We start from the raw sequence: 26,610 nt of genomic DNA on the forward strand, positions 1-26,610 counted from the left end.
AGTCCATTCTAACTCAGAGCGACCCTATCCATGTAGGGTTTCCAAGACTAAAAGGAGCCCTGGTGGCGTAATGGTTACACATTGTGCTGCTAACCACAAGTTCAGCAGTTTGAAACCACCAACTGGTCCTCCGAGAAAAACAGGGAATTCTACTCCCATGAAGAGTTACAGTCTTAGAAACCACAGGGACAGTTCTACCCTGTCCTATAGGGCTGCTATGAATGGTTATTGACTCGATAGCAGGGAGGTTTTAAAAGTTTTTTTTTATTTTAAAGATTATAAGTCTTTAGGATAGAGGCCAGCTTCATTTTCCTTCCATGGAGCAGCTGGTGGTTTTGAACTGATGACCTTGTGGTTAGCAGCCTACTCCCTAACCCACAGCAGCAGTATCGCCAGAACTTCTGTGACTGCACTAAAGGAAGATCCAATAAGAGCTGTGGGCACCTATTCTGATTCACTTACACTTGTGATTGAAAGACAACAACTTGTTGGTAACCTTGGGACTGCCTAAATATATTTAACTTTTAACTTACTGTCCTGAGATTGGTGATGGCCAGTACTTATATACCTTATTATACAGACAATATAAAATAATGTCATTAATTTTGTCCTGACATGGATATATGGATGGAAAGAAGGATTAGTTGAAATAGAAACCTTGTTTTAAAAGGGAGGTAATCCACAGACACAGTTAATCCGCACTTGGCTTACCTGGAAAGTAAGTAGTACAAACCCCCAAGGCTCTCCACAGGAGGGAGATGTGACAGCCGCTTCTGTAAGATTACAGCCTGAGAAATCCTCGGCGGCAGTTCTCCTCTGTCCTGCAGTATGTTCAGTTTACTCTTGTCTCCTCTTACGTTTACATTTGTGAAGTTAGAAATTGCATAATGTGCACGAACTATTTAGTCATACTTCTTTTTTTTTGGTCATTTTAAAAGCAACTCTTTATTCTATATCCATTGCTCTCCATGTCAGTAACTCATCAGTCTGATGTTTACATACTATAGACTGTAGAGTACAAAATAGTTTACTTAATCTTTTGTGATGATTATTCTGGCAGGTTTCTGTTCTTCTTGTTCCTTCGTTGGTGTGTTTTGCTATTAAGTGTATTGGTTGTTTACACATCCTTATACATTGTCTATGAAGTCATTTGCTTCGTTGAGATATATTCCTAGAAATGGTATTGCTGAATCTGTTTAGCTAAATTTTTGACACAGCACATCAGATCACTCTCCCGAAATATTACCCAGTTCACACTTCGAATGACTCAGCCAGGATGCTTTCAGCATGCAACCTTGGCATCCCTGGAGAGAGAGATATCGAGCAGTGCTCAGCCTAGGGGTTTCTTCAGTGTGCTCCCAGACAAGGTCAACCGCCTTTGGCTATTCCTCACTCAGAGACCAGAGCGAAGAGGCTCAGCCCAGCTTGGTGGTCCATGTGGAGAGAGGGGAAGGGAAGGAGGTCAAGGGAACAAGGGAGAGAGGACTGGAGAGGAGGGGGGGAAGAGAGGGGAGTGACCAGGGAGTCAGCAGCAAGGAGCAGTCATACTTCTTTTAAGGATTAAGAGGGCGCGTGCGCGTGCACACACACAAACGCACATATTTTGATTTATGACTTTTCTTCCATACAGCTTATGTGTGAGTTGGGGAATGATGTTATAAATCGAGTTTATGAAGCTAAAGTGGAAAAAATGGGGATAAAGAAGCCACAACCAGGACAGAGGTACTACTCCAGTTGTTCTAATGTGTTACCTTTTTTTTTTCTAAGCAGGAATATAGTGATAATTTGATGTAATTATGGTTAATAAATAATAATGAAGTAGAACAGTGAGTGTCTAGAAGTGATCATTACTGCTTCTGTTCCAATATAGAAATATCTTTCTTAGTCTTGTTAATTAGATAGTTGTATTTTATTGAGATCATTAATTATAGTGTCTAAAAGATTGAAATTCTTAAAAATTAAGATACTACATAGAAATGTAAAAGCTCTTAGGGATTAAAGTGGAACAAAGTTCTGTTAGTAGCAGGCCTTTAAAAAGAGATACTCTGTTCACTAATGTCTAAGGATCAAGTTTCTGTTACCTACAATGAATAATTTCACATTTTTTTACTTAGTTTAGCAAATATTTGTTAATCACATACCTTATGCATGACATAATGATGTTGAAGAATAAAAAAATGAAGAATAGCTGTTGGTAGAGGAGAATGCTTAATTTCTATATTTGAAATTATACTTACAGATAGATATATACCAATTCATAGTGATCCTATAGGACAGTGTAAGAACTGCCCCTTAAGTTGCCAAGGCTTTTCATCTGCACAGAAGCAGACACATCTTTCTTCCATGGAGGGAGTGGCTAGTGGGTTTGAACCATCTGCTTCTTGGTTAGCATCCAAACACTTAACCACTGTGTCACCAGACCAAACTCTTATTAAATGAGGGTACGTAAGAAAGTATTGATACTAGTGTTCTGGTTCATATATGAATGAGCTTATTCCAAACAAAACATGTTTACACATTCCTCTGCAATCAGAGATAAGTTCTTTTAATAATACAGGTGTCTTAGTCTCATTAGAGACAGAAAGAGGTCTGACAAGGGAAGGTAGAGAGAGAGGGTGTTTCCCGGGCCCTCGTTAGGAGAAGCCCATGCCTCCAGAAGGAGGCACCATCAGGCTGTGACCCGGTTGACAGGTTGGACACCACCCCTACGCTTTCATGTATCTTCAAGTTGACATATCACACCATCCATCATGAAAATACAGCTGGGACAGGAAAGGGAGGTGGCTCCATGGATGGAGAAGGGGTCGGCGTTCCGGAAAACTAGGCAGTCCTCCCCTGGACAGTGGTGGGGACTGAGCTCTCCTGAAGTAGTATGCAGAGGATGGGGAGGTGGCAGTGGCAGGTGACCTCAACAGAGAACTTGCAGGACACTTACTGTACAGGTGAGGAGGGTGAGGTGATGTGCTTATCCTCTATTTTCACAAAATAACTAATTTTCACATAACAACCTGATTTTTTTATCTTAACCAAGTCTGTGAGGAGTAGGTTTATATTATAGCATTTTAAAGCTTTGCCTTATGGAAAAGTTTGGCTTTCAGTAGTTATATGTTGTGGGATATTGTTTTTTATATTATTTCCTCTTTGAGTAAATATGAAAGTAAAGTTAATTGCTTGAAATTTTTGTATTCTTTTTGGCAATGTTTTTCATTCTGTGAAAAGCATGAGGAGGTATATGCAATAGAAATGAATGAGCACAAGAATTAAGAGAATAAAAGAGTACCATGTTAATCTTTTGATCTTTTTTCAATTATGTTATTATTTGTATTTCATTTCACTGTAAATTCATAGGCAATTAAACATTGTGAAGCAACTCACGTTGCATAGTAGCACAGGTTCGCTTTTAACCAATACCGTATTTAGTGGCTTTCTGTGAAAATAATCGATATGTAATGATTCTTTTCTGTATTAATCATGCTAAGGGATATAGCAGAATCTCATGTCATTTTTAATATACCAGACAGGAAAAAGAGGCATATATCAGAGCAAAATATGTGGAGAGGAAATTTGTGGACAAATACTCTGTGTCATCATCACCTCCCGAGCAGCAAAAACACACTGTCTCCAAAAGCTCCGAGGAAAAGAGGCTGAGCATTTCCAAACTGGGGCCAGGAGACCAAGTCAGAGTCGCCGCCCAAAGCGCAGGTATTACATCTTGTTTGTTGTGTATATAAATACATTTTTTTTAATAAATATTTTTAAGGCTGAAAATTGCATTTGTATTTTCTGAATTAATAGCCAATGTAGATTTATATGTATATAATGTTAAATGCATTTTTCCTTATATACATTTTAAGGAAATAACTGGATTTCGATGTCTTTAGGACCGTTTAGTTTAAATAGTGCCATAGTCTTCCCCATTGCTAGGTACTAAGCATTTATATACTCAGGAATAATGCTGCATAAAATGCAAGGGGAGATGGGAAATATAAGTCTACCATGCCAAAGACCCTTAAGTATCTTATTAACTACCTATTCTCCTTCCTATTTTTTCCTCCTACATTTTCCCAATAACGTTTTTTTCCTGCCCTTTTCCCTTCTTACTGCCTGCTTTGTGCTTTGCTAACTTGCATGTCCCTAGTGGTTGCTGTTAATAGCGACGAGGCCAGGCGGGAGTCTCTGTTCTGTCCTGATGAGCTAGATTCACTCTTCTCCTACTTTGATACTTCTTCAAAACTGCGTAGTAGTAAGTACTACTCTTGTGGAGCATTCCAAGTCTGTGCCAGTGGTCATTGTGCGGTGTGGCCATTTCTCTAGATGTTTCTCATTGTCTCAGAATTGCACCCTTTCTGTCATCCAATAAATTCAACTTTACTGTGTCAGACCTATTATGGGGCACAATGTTTATTTTCAGGCTTTGCCATCATTCCTATCTTGATAAGTAAAGTGCAAAAGGATTAAAGTTGTATTGGATGCATTCTACTGGTGGTGGCTAAGTTTGCACAGATGTGTACGAACTTGTTTCAAAGCCTTGTTGTTTGTGGGCATTATTCTTGAAATGATTTGAGCTTTAATTACTACTGATTTTTCTTTGAAACAGTCAAAAGTAATGACAGTGGAATCCAACAGAGCTCTGACGATGGAAGAGAGTCTCTACCATCCATGGTGTCAGCCAATAGTTTATATGAGTCGGGTGAGTGTTGGGGCTGTCCGATGCTAATAGATATTGTTTGCCAAAATGCACAAGTGGTAACTGCCACATATTAATGCAGTAGGTTCTAAAGAGAGTGGCTGGCCTATGAGAAGTAGTGCCATGAAATGTGAATGCCAGTATTTCTGTTCTTTTTTTTTTTGTAGGTCATGGTGACTTTTATTCTTTTTTTAAATTAAAAGATAATTTTATTGGGGGCTCTTACAGCTCTTATAATAGTCCATACATCAGTTGTATCAATCAAGCATGTTTTACATATGTTGCCATCATTATTTTCTAAAAATTTACTTTCTATTGAGCCCTTGGTATCAGTTCCTCTTGTCTCCCCCCCTTCACCCCTCGTGACCCTTTGATAAATTATAAATTATTATTTTCATATCTTACACCAACTGCTGTCCCCTTCCCCCCACAGTTTCTGTTGTTCGTCCCCCTGGGGGTGGGGTGTTTATGTGGCGATCGGTTTCCCTTCCTCCTCTTTTCGTCCCCTCCCCCTGCCCTCCTGGTATCGCCACCATATTTGGAGGAGTCCTTTTCCAGGTGTCCATTCTTCAAGGTCTCACAGTATCTGCCCCAAGTGCCCTGCCACTAGCTAAGGAGGCTTTTCATTCTCTATGAAAATATTAGTATTAGTATTTGTATTATTCTTTGTCTTCTGAAGGAAAAGTAAGTAGCAACTCCCCCCCTGTGGGTTTTCCTTCTGATCTGTGCTTATTCCTCTCGTCCTTCCATGATGTGAGTGTTTCAGAACAGCAGGCAATGCGAATCCATCATGTTATTTGAACGCTTGCACTGCTGTTTGTTATGGTTTTAGAAAAAACATCCTAGGTGAGGAGTGAGGTTTGTTCTAGTAGTAAAATTCCTTCTGGGTTCTTGTTACTGCTTCTGAGGGTTTACATCCAGGTTTCTAGGAGTCTGTATCCCAACTTTAAATAGTAATTAAGATGCACAATGAGCACTGCCCTAGACAAACTACAAAGGCCTGGTCTGTCAATCGAGGCCTTTCTTTCTCCAAGAGACTGCAGGTTGGGTGTTTGGGAAATGATGCTGTGTGAGTTGCTGATGGTTGGCTTCACGGGGACCCCGCGGGTGCAGAGTAGAACTGCTCCGTACGACTTGCAGGGCTGTAGTCTTTTGGAAACGCAATGTGCCAGGCTTGTCTTTCTGGGAATTGATGGATGGGTTGGGAGTTGAGGGTTTAACCTTTCAGTATATGAGATTAAAGATCTCATGAGGATGTTGGACAGTGTAAGACATGTAAAAATAATAATAATTGATAAATTATCAAGGGTTCATGAGGGAGGGGAGGGAGGGGTCAAATGAGGAGCTGATACCAAGGGCTCAAGTAGAAAGCAAATGTTTTGAGAATGATGATAGCAAATATACCAATGTGCTTGACACGATGGATGGATGTATGGATTGTGATAAGAGTTGTATGGGCCTCCAATAAAATGATTTTTTTTAAAAAGGAAAAAAGTAAAGTCTTAAGAGTAATTAAAAAAAATCTCATGGGAAAAAATGCCCATCAGCTTGTTATAATAACTTAGTACTTTCATATGTTACAGCTTCCGTATTTTGATACAACTAAGAGCTCATTAAAAAAGTTTCATACGTATTTACTATATTGAATCAGATTGATATATACTCTAATTGTGGCTTTATGAGCAACATTCAAAGAGGAAAATAAAATGAACAAGTTACAGATGAACAAAATTGACTCCATCATTGGTCTGCTGCTATACTTAGTTACCGTCAACTCATTTCCAATTCATGTCAACCAGATATGTAGCAGAATACACGGTGACCTTTTGGAATCAGAATCTGAGGTGCTTCCGGGTGGATATGAACTGCCAAGCTTTCAGCTAAGTAGTTGAATGCGTTAACTGTGCAACCCAGGGTCTCTTTCTCACTTGCAAGTAGAAGTTGCAGATTAATAGGTTGATGTGAAGGTGCCAGAATTCTGGATGGATTGAGAAGAGGATGTGAAATGAGGGATATCTTAACTGATGCCAGATGGGTCTTGGCTGAAAAGAGAGAATGAAGAAAAGATGTTTACTTGTGTTCTATTGACTGCGATCCACCATGTGGACCATGACAAAACTATGGCTATGTCTGGAGAAGAATGAGAATCTCAGGACACGTCATTGTGCTCCTGTGGAACCTCTACGTGAATCAAGACGCAATTATGTGAACAGAATAAGTAAATACTGTATTTAAAATCAGGAAAGGTATGCATTAGGGTTGGACCTTAATTATTCAGTCTATATGCTGAGCAAATAATCTTTGAGAAGCAGGACTATATGAGGAAGAGCATGGCATTGGGATTGGAGGAAGACTTAATAAGAACCTGTGGTATACAGATGACACAACCTTACTTGCTGAAAGCAAGGAGAACTTAAAGGCATTTGCTGATGAAAATCAAAGAATGTACCTTTCCGTGTGGATTACAACTCAGTGTAAAGGGGGGAAAATCCTCACAGCTGGACCAATAGACAACATCATGATGGACAGAAAATATTGAAGTTGTTAAGGTTTCATTTTGCTTGGATCCGCAGTCAACACTCATGGAAACATTAATCAAGAAATCAAATGGTGGTGTGCATTGGGGAAATCTGCTGCACAAGACTTCTTTGAAGTATCGAAGAAGGATGTCATGGAGGACTAAGGTTCACCTCCCCAAAGACACGGTATTTTGAATCACCTCATATGCATGTAAAAGCTGGACAGTGAATAAAGAAGACTGCTGAGGAATTGATGGGTCTAAATTGTTCTTTGTTTTCGGTGAAGACTATTGAAAATACTGTGGACTGCTGGAAGAACAAAGGTGGTCAGTCTTGGAAGAAGAAGCAAAGATGGCAAGAACTCCTTTCCCATGCTTTGGGGATCTCAGCAGGAAAGACCAGTACCTGGAGGAGGACGTCAGTATGATGGGTACAGTGGAGGGTCAGTAGGAAAGAGGTGAATTGACACCCTGGCCAAAGCAGTGGGCTCAGTAATTGTGAGGATGGCCCAGGGTGGGGCAGTGTTCTGTTCCACTGTACATCGCGTCGCCATGAATCAGAATGGACTTGACAGCACTCAACAACGGCAACTGCAGCAACTGAGTTAAAAGACGTCTTTATTGATGAGGGGAATGTTCAGAAAGTGAAAGTTAACTCGTACATTCTAGCTAAAACAGCCCTAGATTCCCAAGCCCCACCTTGGGTCTTCCCGCTGTGCTACTCCCTTGCCATATAACCACTTCTCTGTGCATCACTTCCATGGTCTATAAAATGTACATCATAGAGTTAAGGAGCCCGAGTGGGCTCAATGTTGAGCTGCTTACTGAGAGATTGGGGCTTGGGAGTAAGAGGAGGTGGTCTGGTCTGTAAAGATGGAGAGTCTCTGAAGCCCTCGGGAGGATGTCCATTCTGTCCTTCACAGGGCTGCTAGGAGTCGGAAGCTCCTCATCAGTTGTGGCCTTTGAACATAATGTGGTTACTTCAGAATGGGAGCTGTAGGTGAAAAGCACTTAGAACCCGGTTTTCACTATTAAGTGTTGGCTTTTGTGTGGTTCCAGAAATATTTCTCATGGATCTACTCTACCGCATTATTATCTTCTGTCACTACGTGGCTGATTACGTTCTGTAGTCCACTGCTTTCACGTCCAGCAAGAGCTTGTTTTTACTGGCGTATCTCTGTTTGCTTTTCAGAAGGAGAAAGGCAGGATTCTTCTGTGTATCTTGATTCTCAACATCTTAATCCAGGACTTCAGCTCTATAGGGCGTCATATGAAAAAAACCTTCCGAAAATGGCTGAGGCCTTGGCGCATGGCGCAGATGTCAACTGGGCCAATGTGGAGGAAAACAAAGCAACACCGCTGATGCAGGCCGTGTTAGGGGTATGAATCTGTACCTCCGAGTTCTCAGTGGCAGTAAAATGTTTTCAAAGTCACTAGTCATGTTGAACATAGCTTTGTTAGTCGTGTTATTTTGCTGTAAGAGATGAGTTGGGAAATAGAAGAAGCGCCAGTGCAGCTACTAGTGATTTCTGAGCATCACATTTGATTATTTAAGCTCACTTTTTTTCTTAGTGGAAGAAGATTCTGATCATGGAAGTGCTGTGTTTTTGCTAGATCACAAATGGCAAATTGAATTTTTCCTGGGAGTAGTTGTGTTGGGAGGTATTTTCTGTTTTTGGAGAGAGTAAATTGGAAAGATTTAAGTAAAATAAATGTTGTTACCTTATTACATCATATTTTTAATATACTATTTTTAAATAGAAATATATTCTGGTTTCTTTGGATATCATAATCCTCTTTTTCCTCCTCAAAGGGTTCTTTGGTGACCTGCGAGTTCCTCCTGCAGAACGGTGCGAATGTGAACCAAAGAGATGTGCAAGGGCGAGGACCACTGCACCACGCCACTGTCTTGGGGCACACGGGGTAAATTTAACTGCAGTGCTTGGGTATTTGTGGAGCTTTTACTGGAAAAATTGTTTCAAAATAAGTGTTTACCTTTTATTCAGGTTAAAGCCATTAAGTGAAGTTTGTAAAGTGATGTCTTTCTAGGACTTATGATAGAATTTGAAATAAAGTAAAATAAAAAAACTAACTCAGGTCCAAGAGTTGAGGACTCATTGGAGGGATGAGCGGTAGGCCCTCTCCGTGCACCATCCCGAGTGGGCATCGCTGCCTGATGAGCATGGGGAAGAGCTATCCCGTCTCCGTATTCTCAGTGTGCCTGGTTCCCTTCGTGAGAGTGAGTCGGGTGCAAGAAGGAAGCCCCACCTCTTGACCCCGATCACCTAGCACGCAGCCTCAGCAGCAACAAGATAAAGGGCAATATGAGAAACGAAGAAGTCCGGTTCCTCCTGGGAGTGGAGGAAGCGGGAATCCTGCGGTGTTGGCTGAAGCACTCTGGAGTGCAGTTTGTGCCTGCTGGGCTGGGAGGTGGAGAAGAAGGGAGCAGTCTTTGTTGAGATGCCAGACTCTTTCTTATAAAACTTCCATACATTTTCTGGAATAGATGTTTCCTCATTTGCTGTTTGCCTTTGGGGTCATTTCCAAAGGCTCTATTTATTGTTACTATTTTTAAAGTAACATTTTATTATGTTTTTGATGAAAGCTTGCACAATGAACTACGTTCCCAGTGTGGTGGGTAGCATGTTGGGCTGCTAACCCAAAGGTCAGGCATTCACCTCCACCTGCCACTCTGCAGGAGAAAGATGACACTTTCTGATTCCATAAGCATTTCCATCCTCAGATACCACAGGGGCACTTCTAACCTGTCCTAAATAGTTACTATGAGTTGGAATTGGTTGAGTGGCAGTTGGGTTGATATACCATATATACACGAGTATAAGCCAAGTTTTCAGCACAGTTTTAATGCAGTTTTTGTGGTAAAATTGGGTGCCTCGGTGGATAATCAGGTCAGCTTATACTCGGATATATATGGTACAAATATTGCTAGACATTAGTTACATTTCCATAGTGCATCAACATTTTCTGTAATTACTTTCTGGTTGTTTCATTTTCCCTACTCTTGTTCCCATGGTTCTCATATTTGCTTTAGGGTAATTTTGAGCTTTTGATTTTATAAGTATGTTTTTGGTACAATAGTTAATTTACGTGTGTACAAATGTGATCTCATGGGAGAGTTTCAGTTCGAGGTTTAGAGAATATCTCAGAGCTCTAGTTTCAGAGCAACCTTCTGGTCTTCACTGGCTCACTAAGTATAGGCTTTTTTAACAATTGAGTTCTGTCCATCACACCTTTCCCCTTTTCTTTCAGGGTCCATCAATACTGATCTGAGTAGAACGGTCATTAGTGGTACCTAGGCATCTAGTTCTTCTGGTGTCAGGGTAAATGACACTAAACTAGGAACTAGTAAACTAGAAATCGTGTTTGTTTTTGCAATTTAAACATTGAGATCAACTTATTGAAGGACAGGGTTCACAGAGCTCTATTTAAAAAAATCCCACGTCACAAAAGTCTTTATGAAAACTACCTTGTAACTATGTACCTTTGAAGCTCGAGAGGGTAAAACCCCTTCTCAACGAACCCCATTCAGGCAAAAGGATGTTTAACATCCAGCATACATCTGTTTTGGGAACAACTTTCCAAAGTGTGCACTTGTCCCAAATACACACCAGAGTATCCAAAAATGACAGTGCAACAGGCAGAGCAACTTCCCCCAAAAGACTGCGCTCCCCAAGGCGTCTCCTCAGGCAGCCACTTGAATCTCGGGGGTTTTAAAACCATCTTCTTGGTTTTAGTCAGGTTCATGTTCCCAGTTTCATCTTCTTCGTAATTGGCCCGTCTCTCTTCTTGGCGAACTTCTTTCCGATAGTCCCCCAGGCTCTCGTACGGTCCAGCCATGTCTTCATCTGACACAGCGACCTGCACTACTTTAGCTTCAGCTTCTTGGGTGTTGCTCTTGGAGTTCGTCTGAAGCATTCATCTCTCAACTTCAGGATTACTCCTCTGAAGGACGTTCTTCCCTAGAGAAAGTCTCCGCGTGACAAAAAGCTCTGCTTTCGATTATGAGTCTCTCTCTTTAAGCTCTGGCAGATCCAAGTACCAGTGATCTTTACCTCCTTCCAGCTGCTCCTTGGTTTCAGAGTCTAATCCTCTTTGCATGAACTTCACGTGCAGGGGATTCTTGGATAACTTGGACTTGGGCTCGGCTGCCATGTTGCTTCTACCCAGCCACTGAAATCATGGCTTTTAATTCATTCCTTCATATTTCTTTTCATAAATTAAACACCTTTAAGTCTTCCTGTGGTACTTCATAGACTCCATTTACTCATGCTTATTTTCTCATCCCATTTCTGGTCTGCTTTTTAAAGTTACGATGAGTGTTTGCGGGGGTAGCAGGGGGACTACCTCCCTGTCTTTGCTTTTGTATTATCGTGAAGACATTGTGACACCATAGCCTTTGCTTCTCTTAATTCCCAAATAATGAGTGGAGCAGTTGTTGTTTTGCGTAAGTGTCACAGGTATCTGTCTGTATATATTTGTATGATGTTCTTGAGGGTTGTTGTTGTTAGTTGCCGTTAAGTCAATTCTGACTCAACGGCGGTTCAAGTAAGGTAGTAGGCATGAAACTACCTTGAAACTTGTAAAATATTACAGTTCACGTTGAATAGATATTTATAGAATGAATCTAATAATTCCTAATGAAAGTGATATTTAAGTTAGGTAATGTTTTTATTGTTATTTTATGGTGAATAGTAATTTTTTTTCTTGTTTTAAAATACTGTTTCCTTAAACAGGCAGGTGTGTTTATTTTTAAAGCGAGGTGCCAATCAACATGCCACTGATGAAGAAGGGAAAGATCCTTTGAGTATAGCCGTGGAAGCAGCCAATGCTGACATAGTAACCTTGTAAGGATTTCTCTTTTTACTTGAATCTTTTGCATACAGTGTATTACTTCAACAGGATGTTAACCTTGGGTTTCTTGCATATGGACCAGGTTTAAAAGTAATATTTCCAAATATTATATGTTATATCCTTCTCTACATTTTTTTAAAGTATAAACTTTTGGCTCTCACAACAGCCCTTACAAGTGAGAGGTGTAATTGTTGTCATTCTCATTTCACAAATAAGCCAAGCCATAGGTCATTTGTAAGCCTGTCTAAGATCCCAGTGGCTAGTAAGTGGTGCAGTTGGGATCGAAACCAAGAAGTCTGATTTCCAAGCTTGTTTTCGGAGGCAAGTCCTACTGCATGACCAGCGGCAGAGGAACCCCGTGACTGCCCTAGAATGGGTTCGTTAACTCTCAAGATAGCACCGGAGGAAGGCTTTCGAGTGACAAGTCAGTGTTTTAGTTCCTCAAGAATTAGAGGATTCTAAGTAAGGAGGGCAGCTGTAACTGTTGCCCTTCAAATAATTTTTCACATAGAAAGAATGATTATAAAATAAACATCCTTGATGTTTAATGCTTGAATAAAATTTAATGTAATATATTAAAGAAAGAAATTTGAGGTCGTACTTAGATTTTAACCATAAATCAAAGTCGTTTATCACCTTGGGAAGCTAGAGCTGAGATTGGCTGTACATTTCGGTGTTATATAGGAAACCCTGAGAACACTTTGGTACGAAGTTGCTTTCTCATTGTATTTTTGTTTTTAGGGAGCCCAGCATTGATGCTCCTTGTCATTTGAGTGGGTATTGTTCCATCTACCTTATGGAATCTCAGTCATTTACAAGATAATCCTGTCAGTTGACTTGAACCGGCAGAGCTTCCCCAGAGTTCCTGACTTGCCATATGTCACCCGACTTTAACCCCCCGCCCAATCCATACCCAAACAAAACAAAGCCGCAAACCCTGTACTCTGCCCTTTGCACACTAGAGGTAGTGGTTTTGTGACAGAAACTATATATTGAAAAGTTTATAACTATCAAAACCAATAGATTTAGGATCAAAGAAAGAGAAGGTATTAAAGAGAAAAAAAAAAGAGGAATAATGTGGAGGCATGACGTTTGGATGCAGCTTCCTAAGCAATTGCTGTGTACTCATGACCCGCTTTCTAAAACATGTTTATGCCCAAGTGATAAGAAACAGCTTCTCTTACAAATCTCCCCGAAGAAAATTCAGGCAGACGGGTGATGAATGTGTGCTTTGGCTGAGAGGAGAGAGGAAGAGTATTGCGGCATTTTGAAGACGGGAAGTGCTCGCGCTAGGGGCTGCAGTTGCCGGAGCGAGCGTGTGTGAAGAGGGAAGGCAGTGGGCCCGCGAGGACAGCTGAACCGTAAGGGCTACTGAAGACAGAATGTTGCTGAAAGTCAGCAAGAATATGGGAGGGTTTCACTCTTCTAACTAAGGTGACACATCTCACTGCTACCAGGGCTAGTAACCCGAAAGAGAATACATACGCAGTATAGTAATTTTGGTGAAATACTAGTAATCTGTAGTCACTTAGTAGAAATTTTATAAATGAAAATATATCCCTAAGTTCCAAAGCATCTCTATTTAGAGACAACACACTCTATTTATAGACCTGGAACCACCTTCCTCAGGGTGAATCAGAGTAAACTGACGATGGGCGATGCTTGCACATTGTGGAGCCAATGATTCCAGCAGCTGGCTCTTAAAAAGTTTTTGTAGGCCCCAGGAACTCTGGTGTTGGAGGAAGAAGCAAGCTTCTGAAGGTGCTGCAGGGATCCTGCTTATATAGAGGCGAAATATATTTGTCGGGAATCTTTGTGAGATAAAGGTGTTTAATGTTATTGTTTTATATCGCGTTGCTGGTTTAATAAGCTAAAGTGCAGTTGATTTTAGTGGTGAATACTAGTAAACGAAAATTCTTTAGTACATGTATAATCTGATTTTATAATGACTAGTTAATGAATATTTATATTATGTAACATCTAAATAAATCGTTCTGTGTAATTCCAGGTTACGGTTAGCAAGAATGAATGAAGAGATGCGGGAATCAGAAGGACTTTATGGACAGCCAGGTCAATATTCTACTAATAACCATACTGAGATGCAGTATAAGAAATGCATTCAGGAGTTTATCAGTTTGCAATTGGAAGATTCATAGATCTGTAGCAAACTAGCACAACTAGCTCAACACTCTAGAGTTTTTAAAACCTACTTGTAAATTGGGTTCGGAGCAGTGTACTGTACGTACTGAAATTTTGGGTGGCTGAATGCTAGCTCATTAAAAACCACTCCTCTTCCCATTGTGGCACACATTTATGTGCAGTATTTAACTTCTTGACTGCTCCTCTGCTGTACAGATGTCTTCCGTATACATCCCAGTGAAGTGAATGGAATGATAACGTGTTCTTTATATACTGACAGCAGCACAATAGGTGTTTTCTCTTTGGAATTCTTTTTAGCTGTCAAGTGAATATAATGTAATTGTTTCCTTTTTGTCATTCAGGGAATTTCTATAAATTGTGTTCAGGGAACAAACAAATCATATGTTTGGCATATAAGAAGTCAATATGGAATGAGTTGAAGGTTTCAAATGATAGCTTACCAGTACGTAAAGAAGTCCTTAATGGCAGTCAAGTTAGTTTAAGAGAGGAACTAGGTCTTATTTCACCATGCAACGTTGCCTAAAGTAATTGTGTACAGTATCTGTTGAACCAGTGTCACATGTAGAAGAATACACTGTAAACCGATGGCAAAGTAGACTTGCTCTCACTAGAGAAATCTCAACTCATGATCGGCTCATTCCGTTTCAATGAGTTTTCACCTTTGAGTCAAGATGTCAAGAAGTGGAAGAATTAACACTGTTCTGATTCCTCTCTCTGATGTACACACCAGACTAGTCATCCTACACCAAGAAGAGAGTCATTACTGGACCTCTAGTTTCAGGAGTTGGTGTGTATGGGTCACTGGTTTATCTGTTTTAAATTTATGTACATATTCCTTTTTTAAAAAATTCAGGAGTTCATGACTAAAATACTTGAGAATGTTCAGTTTACAGTGAATATATATATGTGTATGTATGTATTTTTTCCCCCTTAATGAACCTTAATATAGTTTGAAAGTGGCCTGGTAATAACATCTTAACTTATTGTTTAAATATGTGCTAGGATCTCTGTACATTATTCCTGCTTCAGCCATTTTACTGTTATTTTTTAACCAGATTAACATGTAGTTAATGTGTGAGACCCTTCTTTTCTCAGAAGACTGCATTGACTACTTATTTTTGGTCTGATATAATAGGGAGCAGGTAAGAACTTTGAGAATAGAGGCACACCAGCTAGATGCTTCTAATCTAGGGTGCCCTTTTTAATCCTATGGATCATATAGTAATACTGACTCATGATATACCACGCTGGAAGAGTGCTGATTAAGGGTGAAGTTTCAGCATTAATTCTGGATTTCACCTATTTGTTTTAAACTTGAATGTTAGATTTTAAATAAGTTATAATTTTTTAACAGATGTAAGTAATTGATAGTATTACTAGGCCAATTTTGAGGCCTTAGTGTTTAAGCACTTTAAAATAAAAATTGTTCAAAGGATATGAACTGATATTTGTGAGCTAAGAGTGCACGTCAAGATTTTAAGTTAAATGATTTTTTTTCTCCCCCTGAAAATTTAAACTTAAATGTTTGGTCAGCTGGTCTTTCTTTAAGGTGTTTGCTGATGAAGGTTACACCCAAGTGATTAGTCAGAAGGTCAGTGATGGACTTTTCTCTGGAGTTGGGAAGCTTGAAAGGTTAGGGCCTTCTGTGTTCTTGTCACCTCGTGTTCCACCCTTGGGCTTCTGCTGCCACCATTAGGAGACTTCAGATGACTCTTTTCACTGTCATTTATGTATAAGTTTACACCTACTCCTCACTTATTGCGGATCTCAGCTAACATTCTGCATATACGATGGTAATGAAAAGAATCTATTCAGATATTTTGCACATCAAATGTACATCTGGCAGTAGCAAGTGCTAAGGTGCAAAGTGAGAGTAACATGGACTGATAAGTTAATGCTAAGTGTCCGTTGGCTGGGCCATGATCCTCAGTGTTTGGCAGTTAGGTGATAATCTAATTTGGCACCTTTCGCTTTGTGATTTGATGTGGTCATCCTCCACTTTTGCATAATACCAATTTTCCTGTAACAACTTGGTCTTTGGATTCTAACCATGTTCACAAGTGAGGAGTGGGCATATACAAAAGCATATGGATATACATTTTTTCCGTTCTGAGGTAAAAACATTTTTCCAATCTATTTAAATGAAAAATTGGAGAAGAGCTTAATTTTGAAACAAACTTTCCCACCAACCTCATTTTCAGTTTAGAGGTTAAAAAAAATACTCCAAAATTCTAGATGTATCAGCAGAATGAATACAATGTTGACCTATTTGAGGATCACGTAAGTGATAATTAGACTAGCTCATTTTGAGGGCCTGATACTCGAAGTCGCGCAGTTTCATACTTATACAGGTGATGTGGTGAAATGATGTGGCTTTTCTAGCTACTTTTCTTTCCCTCTGTGAGTCTTTGGGGAGCAGATATAGTTTCACAGGCAGCAGCTCATTCTCCCCCTCCCCTGTGTGCTTTTACTCTAAATTATTCTCTCATTGACTTTAGTTGGTTGTTTCATTAGAGATCCTTTAAAGTTTGTTGTCCATAGCAATTGAAAAAAATCATCCTCAGATTTCTAAGTAATTTTCCCCTAGATTTTCATTATTTTATTGTTGTCATTGAGAACATATACATTCAATACTTTTTCCCAACATAGACAGAACATATATTAATTCAACTGTTTTTACATGTACAGTTTAGGGATATTGAATACAGTCTGAAGTGTACAACTCTCCTCACCCTCCTTTTCTGAACGGCTCCTCCCTCATTACCGTAAAGTCACTGCTCCCTAAGTTCCTATCTACTCTCTCGAGATCCTGCTGTACATTTGATCCCAGATAGATAGACCTCAAAAGAGCATAATGCTCAAGGAAGACCCTTTTTACTAACCAAGCTAAGCGACTGTCCAGCTTTAGGTTGATTTCGGGGATTGTTTTTGGTTTAAGATTTAAAGATTACCTAGGGGCAACAGTTTCAGGAATTCATCCCCTCTCTGTGGCTCCAGGAAGTCTGGAGTCTATGAGAACTTTAAATCCTTTCTCTGTGGAAGCGCCCCCTTTCGTTTACAGTTCTTCTATGAATCTTTGATCAAAATGCTCATGAATGTAACTAAGTGCCATCTAGTTCCTCTGGTCTGATGGCAAAGGAGGAGGCACTCAGCCACACTTTCCACATCTGCCTCTTCTCCCTGGTGTTCCTCCTTCTGTTGCGCTAGTTGAACAGACACCAGTTAATGTGCCTCGGATGGCCACTTTCAAGAACATCAGGACAGTTAACTGGATAGCTCATGAAACTGTACTGTCAAACCTTTAAACCGAGAATCCACCTATCAAGGTATTTACTTGTAGGTGAGCAGCCTCAGCAGTGTCGTTACTATAAATGTATCACAGAACATTGCCAATTTTGTTAGTACAAGTATACAACATATCGACAGTCATTGTAGTCATGGGTTATACCTAGGAATTTGTTTATTATTTTTAATTTTTAGCGTTATCAAAATCAGGCATCTTTTTAATATCATTTTATTGGGGGCTCATACAACTCTTATCACAATCCACACATACATCAATTGTGTAAAGAACATCTGTACATTCATTGCCCTCATCATTCTCAAAACATTTGCTCTCCACTTAAGCCCTTGGCTCCTCATTTTTCCCCTTGGCTCCTCATTTTTCCCCTCCCTCCCCATTCGCCCCTCCCTCATGAACCCTTGATAATTTTTATAATTTATAAATTATTATTTTGTCATATCTTACACTGTCCTATGTCTCCCTTCACCCACTTTCTGTTGTTCATCCCCCAGGGAGGAGGTTATATGTGGATCCCTGTAATCAGTTCCCCCTTTCCACCCTCCCCTCCCCCCACCCTCCCGGTATCACCACTCTCGCCACTGGTCCTGAAGGGATCATCTGTCCTGGATTCCCTGTGTTTCCAGTTCCTATCTGTACCAGTGTACATCCTCTGGTCTAACCAGATTTGTAAGGTAGAATTTGGATCATGATAGCGGGGGGAAAGGAAGCATTTAGGAACTAGAGGAAAGTTGTATGTTTCATCATTGCTACACTGCACTCTGACTGGCTTATCTCCTCCCCGTGACCCTTCCATCAGGGGATGACCAGTTGCCTACAGATGGGCTTTGGGTCTCCACTCCACACTCCCCCTCATTCACAATCATATGAATTTTTTGTTCTTTGATGCCTGATACCTGATCCCTTCAACACCTCGTGATCACACAGGCTGGTGTGCTTCTTCCATGTGGGCTTTGTTGCTTCTGAGCTAGATGGCCACTTGTTTCCCTTCAATCCTTTAAGACTCCAGACACTGTATCTTTTGATAGCCGGGAACCATCAGCTTTCTTCACCACATTTGCTTATGCACCCATTTGTTTTCAGCAGACGTATTGGGGAGGGGAATTTGTTTTTAAAGCAAGTACTTTAGTCTTTTGATAATGAAGCATCCTACCATTGAAAGAAATCAGATGTAATCTTCGGCAGTGACTGGCCTATTCTATAGAAAATCCAGCTTCTGACCTTTACTCTTCATATAGGTCTGGCACTCATGCTTTCTTTTTGCAAAGAAAATAAGAATTCAGATAGGAAGGGACCCCTCTCTATTAGTTTCATCAGTTCCTACAACTCTCGGATAGGAAGGTGTGCCCCTCTTATCAGTTCCTACAACTCTCAGATAGGAAGGTGTGCCCCTCTTATCAGTTCCTACAACTCTAAGGAGGCCTAGGTGGCTAGTAGAATGTCATCTGCTGCACTCAATTTTTGGAGACCAGCTTGGTGCTTCCCAGTCTCTGGCTCCATGACTCTTTTTGATGGTTTGGAGAGTCTCAGACAGTTGAGAATTACTGCTTATAGTAATAAGTAGTGGGTAAAGGCTGGAAACCACTGATGTAGTCATTTAGAAAAAGGAACCTTTCCAACTCAGGAGGGGCACAGTTGTAAACTGGGGGTGGTTATAAAGAACCTCACATAGAGCCCTCACTTTGAAGGTATACATTTCAAGAGAAAAATCAGCACAATCTTGGATCATCATAACTGCTGTTGCATTGACTATTCTGAATACCAAAAATTAAAAGCGATTTACACTATCAGTGTAAGAATGTTGAAAGCTCAGAACTGCCCTTGCACAAATGGAAATTATCTCAAGGGAAATAGGGGGCTTAGCCCTCCAAAGGATATTTTACAAATATTGGTGATTAGTTGTTTACTGTTACAGTGAACTGTCACATGTATTTATATGAACACTCCTGGGGGAAGTATTCTGGGTTGTTGTTTGTGTATTCTAGTATAGACAAATTATGTTTGCTTTGGGAAAAACTATAAAAGATCAAAACTATGTTTAAAGTAAACAGAATCACACTGAAGTCCCATTTGTGTTAACTAATAAAATCTTAGTAACTATTGTTATACATTTGCTTTTTGCCAACACATTTTGAGGTCTAAAAGGTAGTATGTTGACAGTACATTAATTAACGTCCTGTTAGAAACTGAATGTTAACACAAAAGTTTAATTTGTGTGAAGGTGGAAACTTCTTCTTGTATCGTATTAGCCTTTCAAATGTATTCAGTCAGTGGAACCAATGATTTAGTGTAGTGAGTAGCACCAACACTTTCCTTCAAGGAAGCATTTAAGTCAACAAATGAAAGATTTTATCATTTGTTTTTGCATGGTACAATGGTTCTACTAAAATGTACTAGTGTAATAGGTATTAGATGATATAAAAACAAAAACAGGAAACTACAAAAAGGAAAGAAAAGTCCTACAGCTTGTTCTACAAAATATGCATTCTAATATTAGAAGCCATATATTGCCATTGTACTGTTGTAACACTTGAGAATGTTCACTTGGTGCTATCTGTAAAATATTTGGTATTAGCGTCTGCTAGATCCTTCTTCCTAATTCTTGAATGTATAATGTGTGCCTTTTAAGTTAGTTTTGATGTTGAATGGTAAAATCAGTGTGGTATTTTTGTATTATGATAATCTGCACTTTATACTTTCTTGGAAAGTAAAACTCCAGGCTCCAGTATTTTAAAAATATTTATAATGTTTACAATAAATATTTTAATTCAACATCGAAGAATAAGAAAGATTAAAAAATATTTTGTATGGTTTGTTAATGGCTATTTAATGTTGCTTCCTTCACAGCTGATTTTATAGGATTGAGAAATGGCTAAAAATGGGAAGAGATTATAGTTTGCCTTTTAATGAAGAGCAAACTTTACAAAATAATGCGTGAAGTTGGATTGCCTTACAGTTGCTCCACTATATCAGTTTGGATTTTTTTGTTTTATTTTTTGGGGCAACAATTATATGAGGTAGAGGTTAGTCTCAGCCACCATATTAAGATAACCTTCTTACCATTTTTTTATTTTCAAAAATAAAGCAGTAGGCTTAGGCCTAATTTGATCAGGTTATCAGAATATTCCAGGGCCAAATGAAAATTATGTAGAGATTTTAATAAATAGCTTTTTATGCACAGTAACTATTAAAAGAGGCTCCATATTCAAAGAATTAACAAAAGTTTCATGGAGAATCTGGCCCAGGCTGCTAGATCTGTCCACTTGTTCTTTGCTCACTTCCCTCAACTTTTTATTGAATTTATTTAGTACCTCAAAAATCTTGTTTTTTAAAGAGCCAATACAGCTTATTGCACTATTAACAACAACCATAGCAATTAGTTTGTTATAAGATGGATGCAAGGCACTTTCTGGGAAATACGGATTAAGCCAGGTGGCCGCAGTGATCATCTGAGATAGCATTCGGTGGTCTGAGTCTTGGGGACAGTAGCATGACAAGCTGCTTCCTGGGTGAGGCCAAGGTTGGCAAGGAAGCCCTCATGATGACTGATGGTTCTTGGAAATAGGTTTTACTTTATACACATCCTTTGCCTGAGGAGTTAGTCTGTATTTGGGTATTGTTTCTATACTTAGTTTTTCATGACAAGGAAAATAGTATTCAATTTGCTATAGTAATATCAATCTAATTAATATTTGTGTATATACGTGCTGTTTAAACCCGGCCCTGTTATTACTTTCAATTTAGCAGATACCGTTAGTATCTATTCTTTTTTTGTCGTAGCGTTCTTACTCATATGATCTACAGTAAACAAAAACTTATAACTACATGTAAAATTATTATCATCGTTTTCTAAGCTTTATTGTTCTATTGGCTTACTAAGCAGCAGTATGCCTACTAGTGAACTCATTAGTTTGAATTAAGCATTAAAGTCTGATGAAAGAAGCGACTTTTTCACGGGCCATTTAAATTAGAATGACTTTTAATTAAAAGCTAATGTTAACATGGGAGACCCCTTCTCCCACCAATCAGTTTGTTTTGTAATAACTTGCATCCATCAAAAACATTCGTATTTGATTTTGGTAATTTCTTTTGGTCACCTTCACGGGACACATTTGAAGAGTGGCTTGTGTACTATACCTCGTTTAGAGCGGCTTTTATTTCTCACGTGTTAATAAATGTATTGCTTGATGTTGCTCTAAGTCACTTGCATCTTTGCTCTTTTTCTAACACTGAACTTTCCTCTTGGCTGCATCTGAGGTGCTTTCTGCAGGTATTGCCTTTTTTTCCTTCTCTTTCGATAAATACTTTCTGGCATTTATGTTTAGTTAGTCCCTTTCCTTCTAAAAATGCTCATCTGCACAAGCCTTTATTGTAATGAATGATAAAATAGTTACTAACCTTAAAAGATGAATGCTGTTTATTAGTAATATAATTGTATACATTTTAAAAGTGTCATCTTATTTTCATGCAGGTGATGAAACATACCAAGACATTTTTCGTGATTTTTCCCAAATGGCATCCAATAATCCAGAGAAACTAAATCGTTTCCAGCAAGATTCACAGAAATTCTAAATTTTTCTTTGAGAAGGAGACCATATTAAATCTGATGACCCCATAATATGTACAGCTGAAAACTCAAGATTTTTTACTGGTTTAAGTCTACTTAATTTTAGTAGATATTGAGTAGTTTTGAAAAAGGTGCCTATTCATCGTTATTTTTATGAATTAAAATATAGATCTCTAGTAGGAGAGGAACCTTCTTTAAGACCTTTTTCTTTTTTTAAAAGCAAAAGCCTGTTTAATAGGCTGTCTTGTATAGATGAAAGTAAAGTTTAGACTTAAACCGTCTCTAGGTTAGTGCTAAGGGGTTAGACAAAATCCCGTTTTCATCGTGGATTGTAGCCTTGGTTTCTCCGTGCATCATGCCCAGGATCATTCAGTCAAGCACGTGCGCACTGAATGGAAGGCATTTGTCTTGCCTGCCTCAAGATTATGCTTTGTAGCTTTCCAGTGATTTTTCGTGGTTCAGAATTAGTGTGCTTTTGGATGGTGGTATTATTTTTCATAGATTACCTATCATACCCACAAATATATGATTGATTTATTGGAAATAGATAATACGTGCCCCCCCCATTTGCTCATAAATAATTGTGCACATGTCAAGTAATTGTCCTGTATTTCAGTGTCTATATAAAGGCTGTACAGGTAGACACAGTTCAGTCCTTTCAACTTATTCAGTTTTATGAAGAGAAACCGTAAAACATTGGACCCGCACATACACAGACTCAGTGGTAGCTCTTCATTTTGGGCTGATTTCATGAAACATGGCCACATTTATGGAGATAATAGAACTGTATTTCCAAGGTTACTTGAATATTGCAAAAACTATGCTTACATCAAAATGTTGCTTTTATAGAAAAGTTGATTTATAACATAATACAGGACATTTTTGTGTTTGAAATTCAAACTTTCCAAGGTACATTTTTGCTCTTGCTCTTACTGAAAGAAAGGTCTGTCTAAAAGAAGAAAAATCAGATTTTTATTAGTTTATACAGCAACTAATTTGCTTTTTGAATTCTTCATCTCTCATGTGTTGCACACAATGTACATCTTTATACCATTTTTGTAGCCTTAGTATTTGGTTATGTACATCACAGTCACTTTAATTTCAACACATTTTGAGAATATGTAGTTACTTTATCTAATTTCAGCTTTGCTTGTTGTGTCAGAGATATAGGATAATTAAATAATTTGCCTTACGTTCATTTTTAGTGTAATCATTCAATATAGTTAAGCTTAATCTTCTTTACAAATTTATGTGCATATTACTACATAGTCTGTCTAGTAAGATTTTAAAACTCGGGTTATCAAATAAATGGAGAAATTATTTTTAATTGGTAGATAATAAGTATTCTAACAGTTTCCTCTACAAACTTAGGTTTTTATACATTGACTAAATATAAAGTCAGAATCTAAACAGGAATAATTTGGCTAAAATGTATGCATACAATGCTTATTTAGTAATAGTCACTCTATATTAGAATAAGGAGATGCCTACAACACCCATATTTGTGAATTATCTTTAAGGAAAGGCTTATTCTAAGCATTGCATTTTAATAACAAAACAGGGTCATTCAGTCTTTCCTGTTTTACAGTAGAATCACAAATCACTTGCTTTTTAAGGTACTGTACCTAAAGGCAACAACAACAAAAGAACTCTGATTTGTAACATTTTTATTAGAATGTACTTTGAAATTTATTTTCTGAAGAGGCTCAAGGCTAAAAAACTGTCAAAACACATTTACAAGATAAATAGAAAAAGAAAGAGGAAAGACAAGCACCTGGCTCTGCCCTTGTGCTGCCCCGCTGCTTCACCCAAGGACCTGCTCTGAGGAGGCCCATGTCTCCTTCCTTTGGGACCCAGCCAGTGGTGCTTCAGACCCGCCCAGGGCTCTCGGCGTGCTCAGCCGGGGCACCGCGTGGTTAACGTGGCAGTAATCAGTGTCGAATGGCTAGCAGTGCTTTTGGACTTGCACTCAAGAGGATCATGGCTTTTTCTAAGGCTTGATTTTTTTCTCTAAACTACCGAGACTCCTGTGGCAGAAATAATGGAATAAACCGAGACTTTGAAGTAAATGAAGAGTTACAGAGTAGTTACAAAGTAGGTTGGCTTTTAAGTAAAGTTAACTGTGCCAACCAATAATAGTATCCATTGTATAGCATGTAACAAATCCGTGTTTTCTTAGGCTGTGAAGTAGTCCATGCATTGTGAAACATTATAACGTAAACAATGTTAATAATACTCTTGAACTTCAGAAGTCAGCGGGGTTCACCACTACCACCACCGCCCCTTCCATAGCTAGTCTACGAATAATGGTTTCTGATTCCTTGTAATATCTCTGTTAACTAGTGTCTTAAAGAAAGTAGGTGATCACAATAAGGATAGCAGTGCTACTGAGCAAGAGTTCATAAAATACTGTTTCCTGTTATTACTTGGAATGCTTCATCGCTACACCACTTACAAGTTTTTAAAAATGATCCTTGGTAGAATCCTTAGAAATGCCGAGACTTCCAGGGATTCACTACAGTGTTTGCCTACCTAATTTTACCTGTCTCCATTGTAGATTGTAATGAACTTAAATGTTTACATTTTTAGACCTGTCGATTTAATTTGGAATATATACTTTAGTTCATCGTGGATGTATTTTGGGAGGAAAATGTTTTATACTTTCATAGTCAAGACAACTTACATTTTTGATCTGTTAAGCAATATTTTAAAAATAGAACTTCACAGATGTAAAGTATGGTCATAATAAACCAATTCGCATTTAAGACTTGATTACCTATTTTGAGTAATAAGACATTCCACAAACACTCTTACATTGTCAAGGTAACTTCTGTTTGATAGTGCTTTCCACCATGGACGTGACCTAGGAAAATGACGTATTTTTATAGAATTTTACACCAAGCTTTGCGCCTCTTGTTTTACAAATTCAATTTGCTACTTGGTGGCAGAAATGACACCCAAACCCAAGTCTGACTGTTCTCGTTTTGTGAATTGGTTTGAAATCATCATGAAGCACCACAATCTGATAATGACCTCAAGCTTTCCTTGTGTTCTGATGACAAAGCCTCCACACAGTCTGGAGGACTCTGATATGTATTACTACCTTCATGGAAAAGATTGGGATTTGAAGACATTCCTCAACCCTCCGCCCCCCAAATTCGGTAACCACCACCGACAAAAGTAAAACATTATATAGGTAATTCTAGTTCACCAGAGTCTTACCAATTCTTTGATGCTTCCAAATGAGAGATAATTAAAAGATTGAGTTTAGCTGAAACCTGACATCTGTAACAAGGGTTTTGCTGACATAGTTTTTGGTGCACGTAATTTTATCCATATCATATGGACTAATGGCAAAAAAGCAATAATATTAAGCTTTTCACTCTTACATTCTAGATTTAAAAAAATTTTTTTTATTGTTCTTCAATCCTCTCTTCTGAGTGTCCATTTTAAACAAGGAAAGCTTGCACCATTACAAAGATTGCCGGCACCGTTTATTTTACACAAAAGCCAAAAGTTGACTTTTTGAAATGATGAACTACTTTTCTTTGTGTTTACCTGAGTGTTTTGTGATATTCTGGGTCATTCCAGTCATGAAGATGTATTACATGTAATATTTCTTGCTACCTGTGAAAAGGTATATTTTAAAGAATGTATAACCAACACTCCATTTACTTTTTAATTAGTCTGTAGAGGATTTGTATCTAATACATGTACGTAGTTTTCTTGTAGTACATCATTGTAAATGGAGCAAAGTACATTATCTTTATAGTTATTCTAAAATGTACATTATGTAAGAAATGTAAATATGATACTTGATTAAACACTTTGCTGAAAATTATAAGTCAATAAAAAATCTCACCTGGCTTAGTTGTCTTTATGCTCAGACTTCTACTTTCCTGTCACCTCCCCGCTTACACCCTCCAGTCCTTGCAGCTGGAGCCAGGCTAGTCGTGTTTGCTGCCTGCCACCATAAGAAATCCATTTCGACACTTTCAGTATTCTGCTTGACATTGCTCCCAGTTCAGTGGTTATAAATCGCAAAAGGTCCTGTAAGGGGCTGGAGTTCAGATTTTTCCTCACTATGAGGAGCTCTAGCAGTGCTCTGGTGACCCTTTGGGCTCCTAACGGAAAGGTCCACAGTTTGAAACCACCAGTCACTTCTCGAGAGAGTCTTGGAAACTCACCGGGGCATTCCACCCTGTCCTTTCAGGTCATTGTGAGTCGGCATCGACTGGATGGCAGTGTGTTTTTTGGACTGTCGTGAGCAGATCAGTCCTGGAGCCTCTCTGTGCTATTGAAAATCCAGCAAGTAAACACTGACTCGATACTGTGGGCCTGTTTTCTGGGAGTTCTGAACTAGGTAACACATCCATACTCAACTCTCTCAGCAAGCAAAACCTTTTTATGTGACTAAATAGAAGGAAGAGAGTTGAGAGGACAGAGCTGAATGTGAGCCATCTGCTTTTGCTTATTCCTGTAATCGCTCCTTGAAAGCTGCCATG

The 26,610-nt window shown here is 38.9% G+C and overlaps 1 protein-coding gene and 1 pseudogene across 1 annotated transcript in view; one reads left to right on the forward strand and one right to left on the reverse strand.

Moving 5' to 3' along the window:
* Positions 1-25,971, forward strand: part of ACAP2 (ArfGAP with coiled-coil, ankyrin repeat and PH domains 2) — a 153,085-nt gene extending 127,114 nt beyond the window's left edge. The window contains exons 15-22 of the mRNA XM_004712337.3: positions 1,631-1,722; positions 3,518-3,702; positions 4,598-4,690; positions 8,398-8,585; positions 9,019-9,128; positions 11,960-12,070; positions 14,086-14,147; positions 22,010-25,971. Of these exons, the coding sequence (XP_004712394.1) occupies positions 1,631-1,722; positions 3,518-3,702; positions 4,598-4,690; positions 8,398-8,585; positions 9,019-9,128; positions 11,960-12,070; positions 14,086-14,147; positions 22,010-22,110 (942 nt within the window). The 3' untranslated portion in view covers positions 22,111-25,971. The remainder of the gene's footprint in view (positions 1-1,630; positions 1,723-3,517; positions 3,703-4,597; positions 4,691-8,397; positions 8,586-9,018; positions 9,129-11,959; positions 12,071-14,085; positions 14,148-22,009) is intronic.
* LOC105979502 lies at positions 10,752-11,378 on the reverse strand (annotated as a pseudogene).
* Positions 25,972-26,610: the final 639 nt, after the last annotated feature.

Source organism: Echinops telfairi, unplaced genomic scaffold (assembly GCF_000313985.2).
Source record: "Echinops telfairi isolate 266 unplaced genomic scaffold, ASM31398v2 ScPeMD7_17;HRSCAF=63, whole genome shotgun sequence".
NCBI lineage: Eukaryota > Metazoa > Chordata > Mammalia > Afrosoricida > Tenrecidae > Echinops > Echinops telfairi.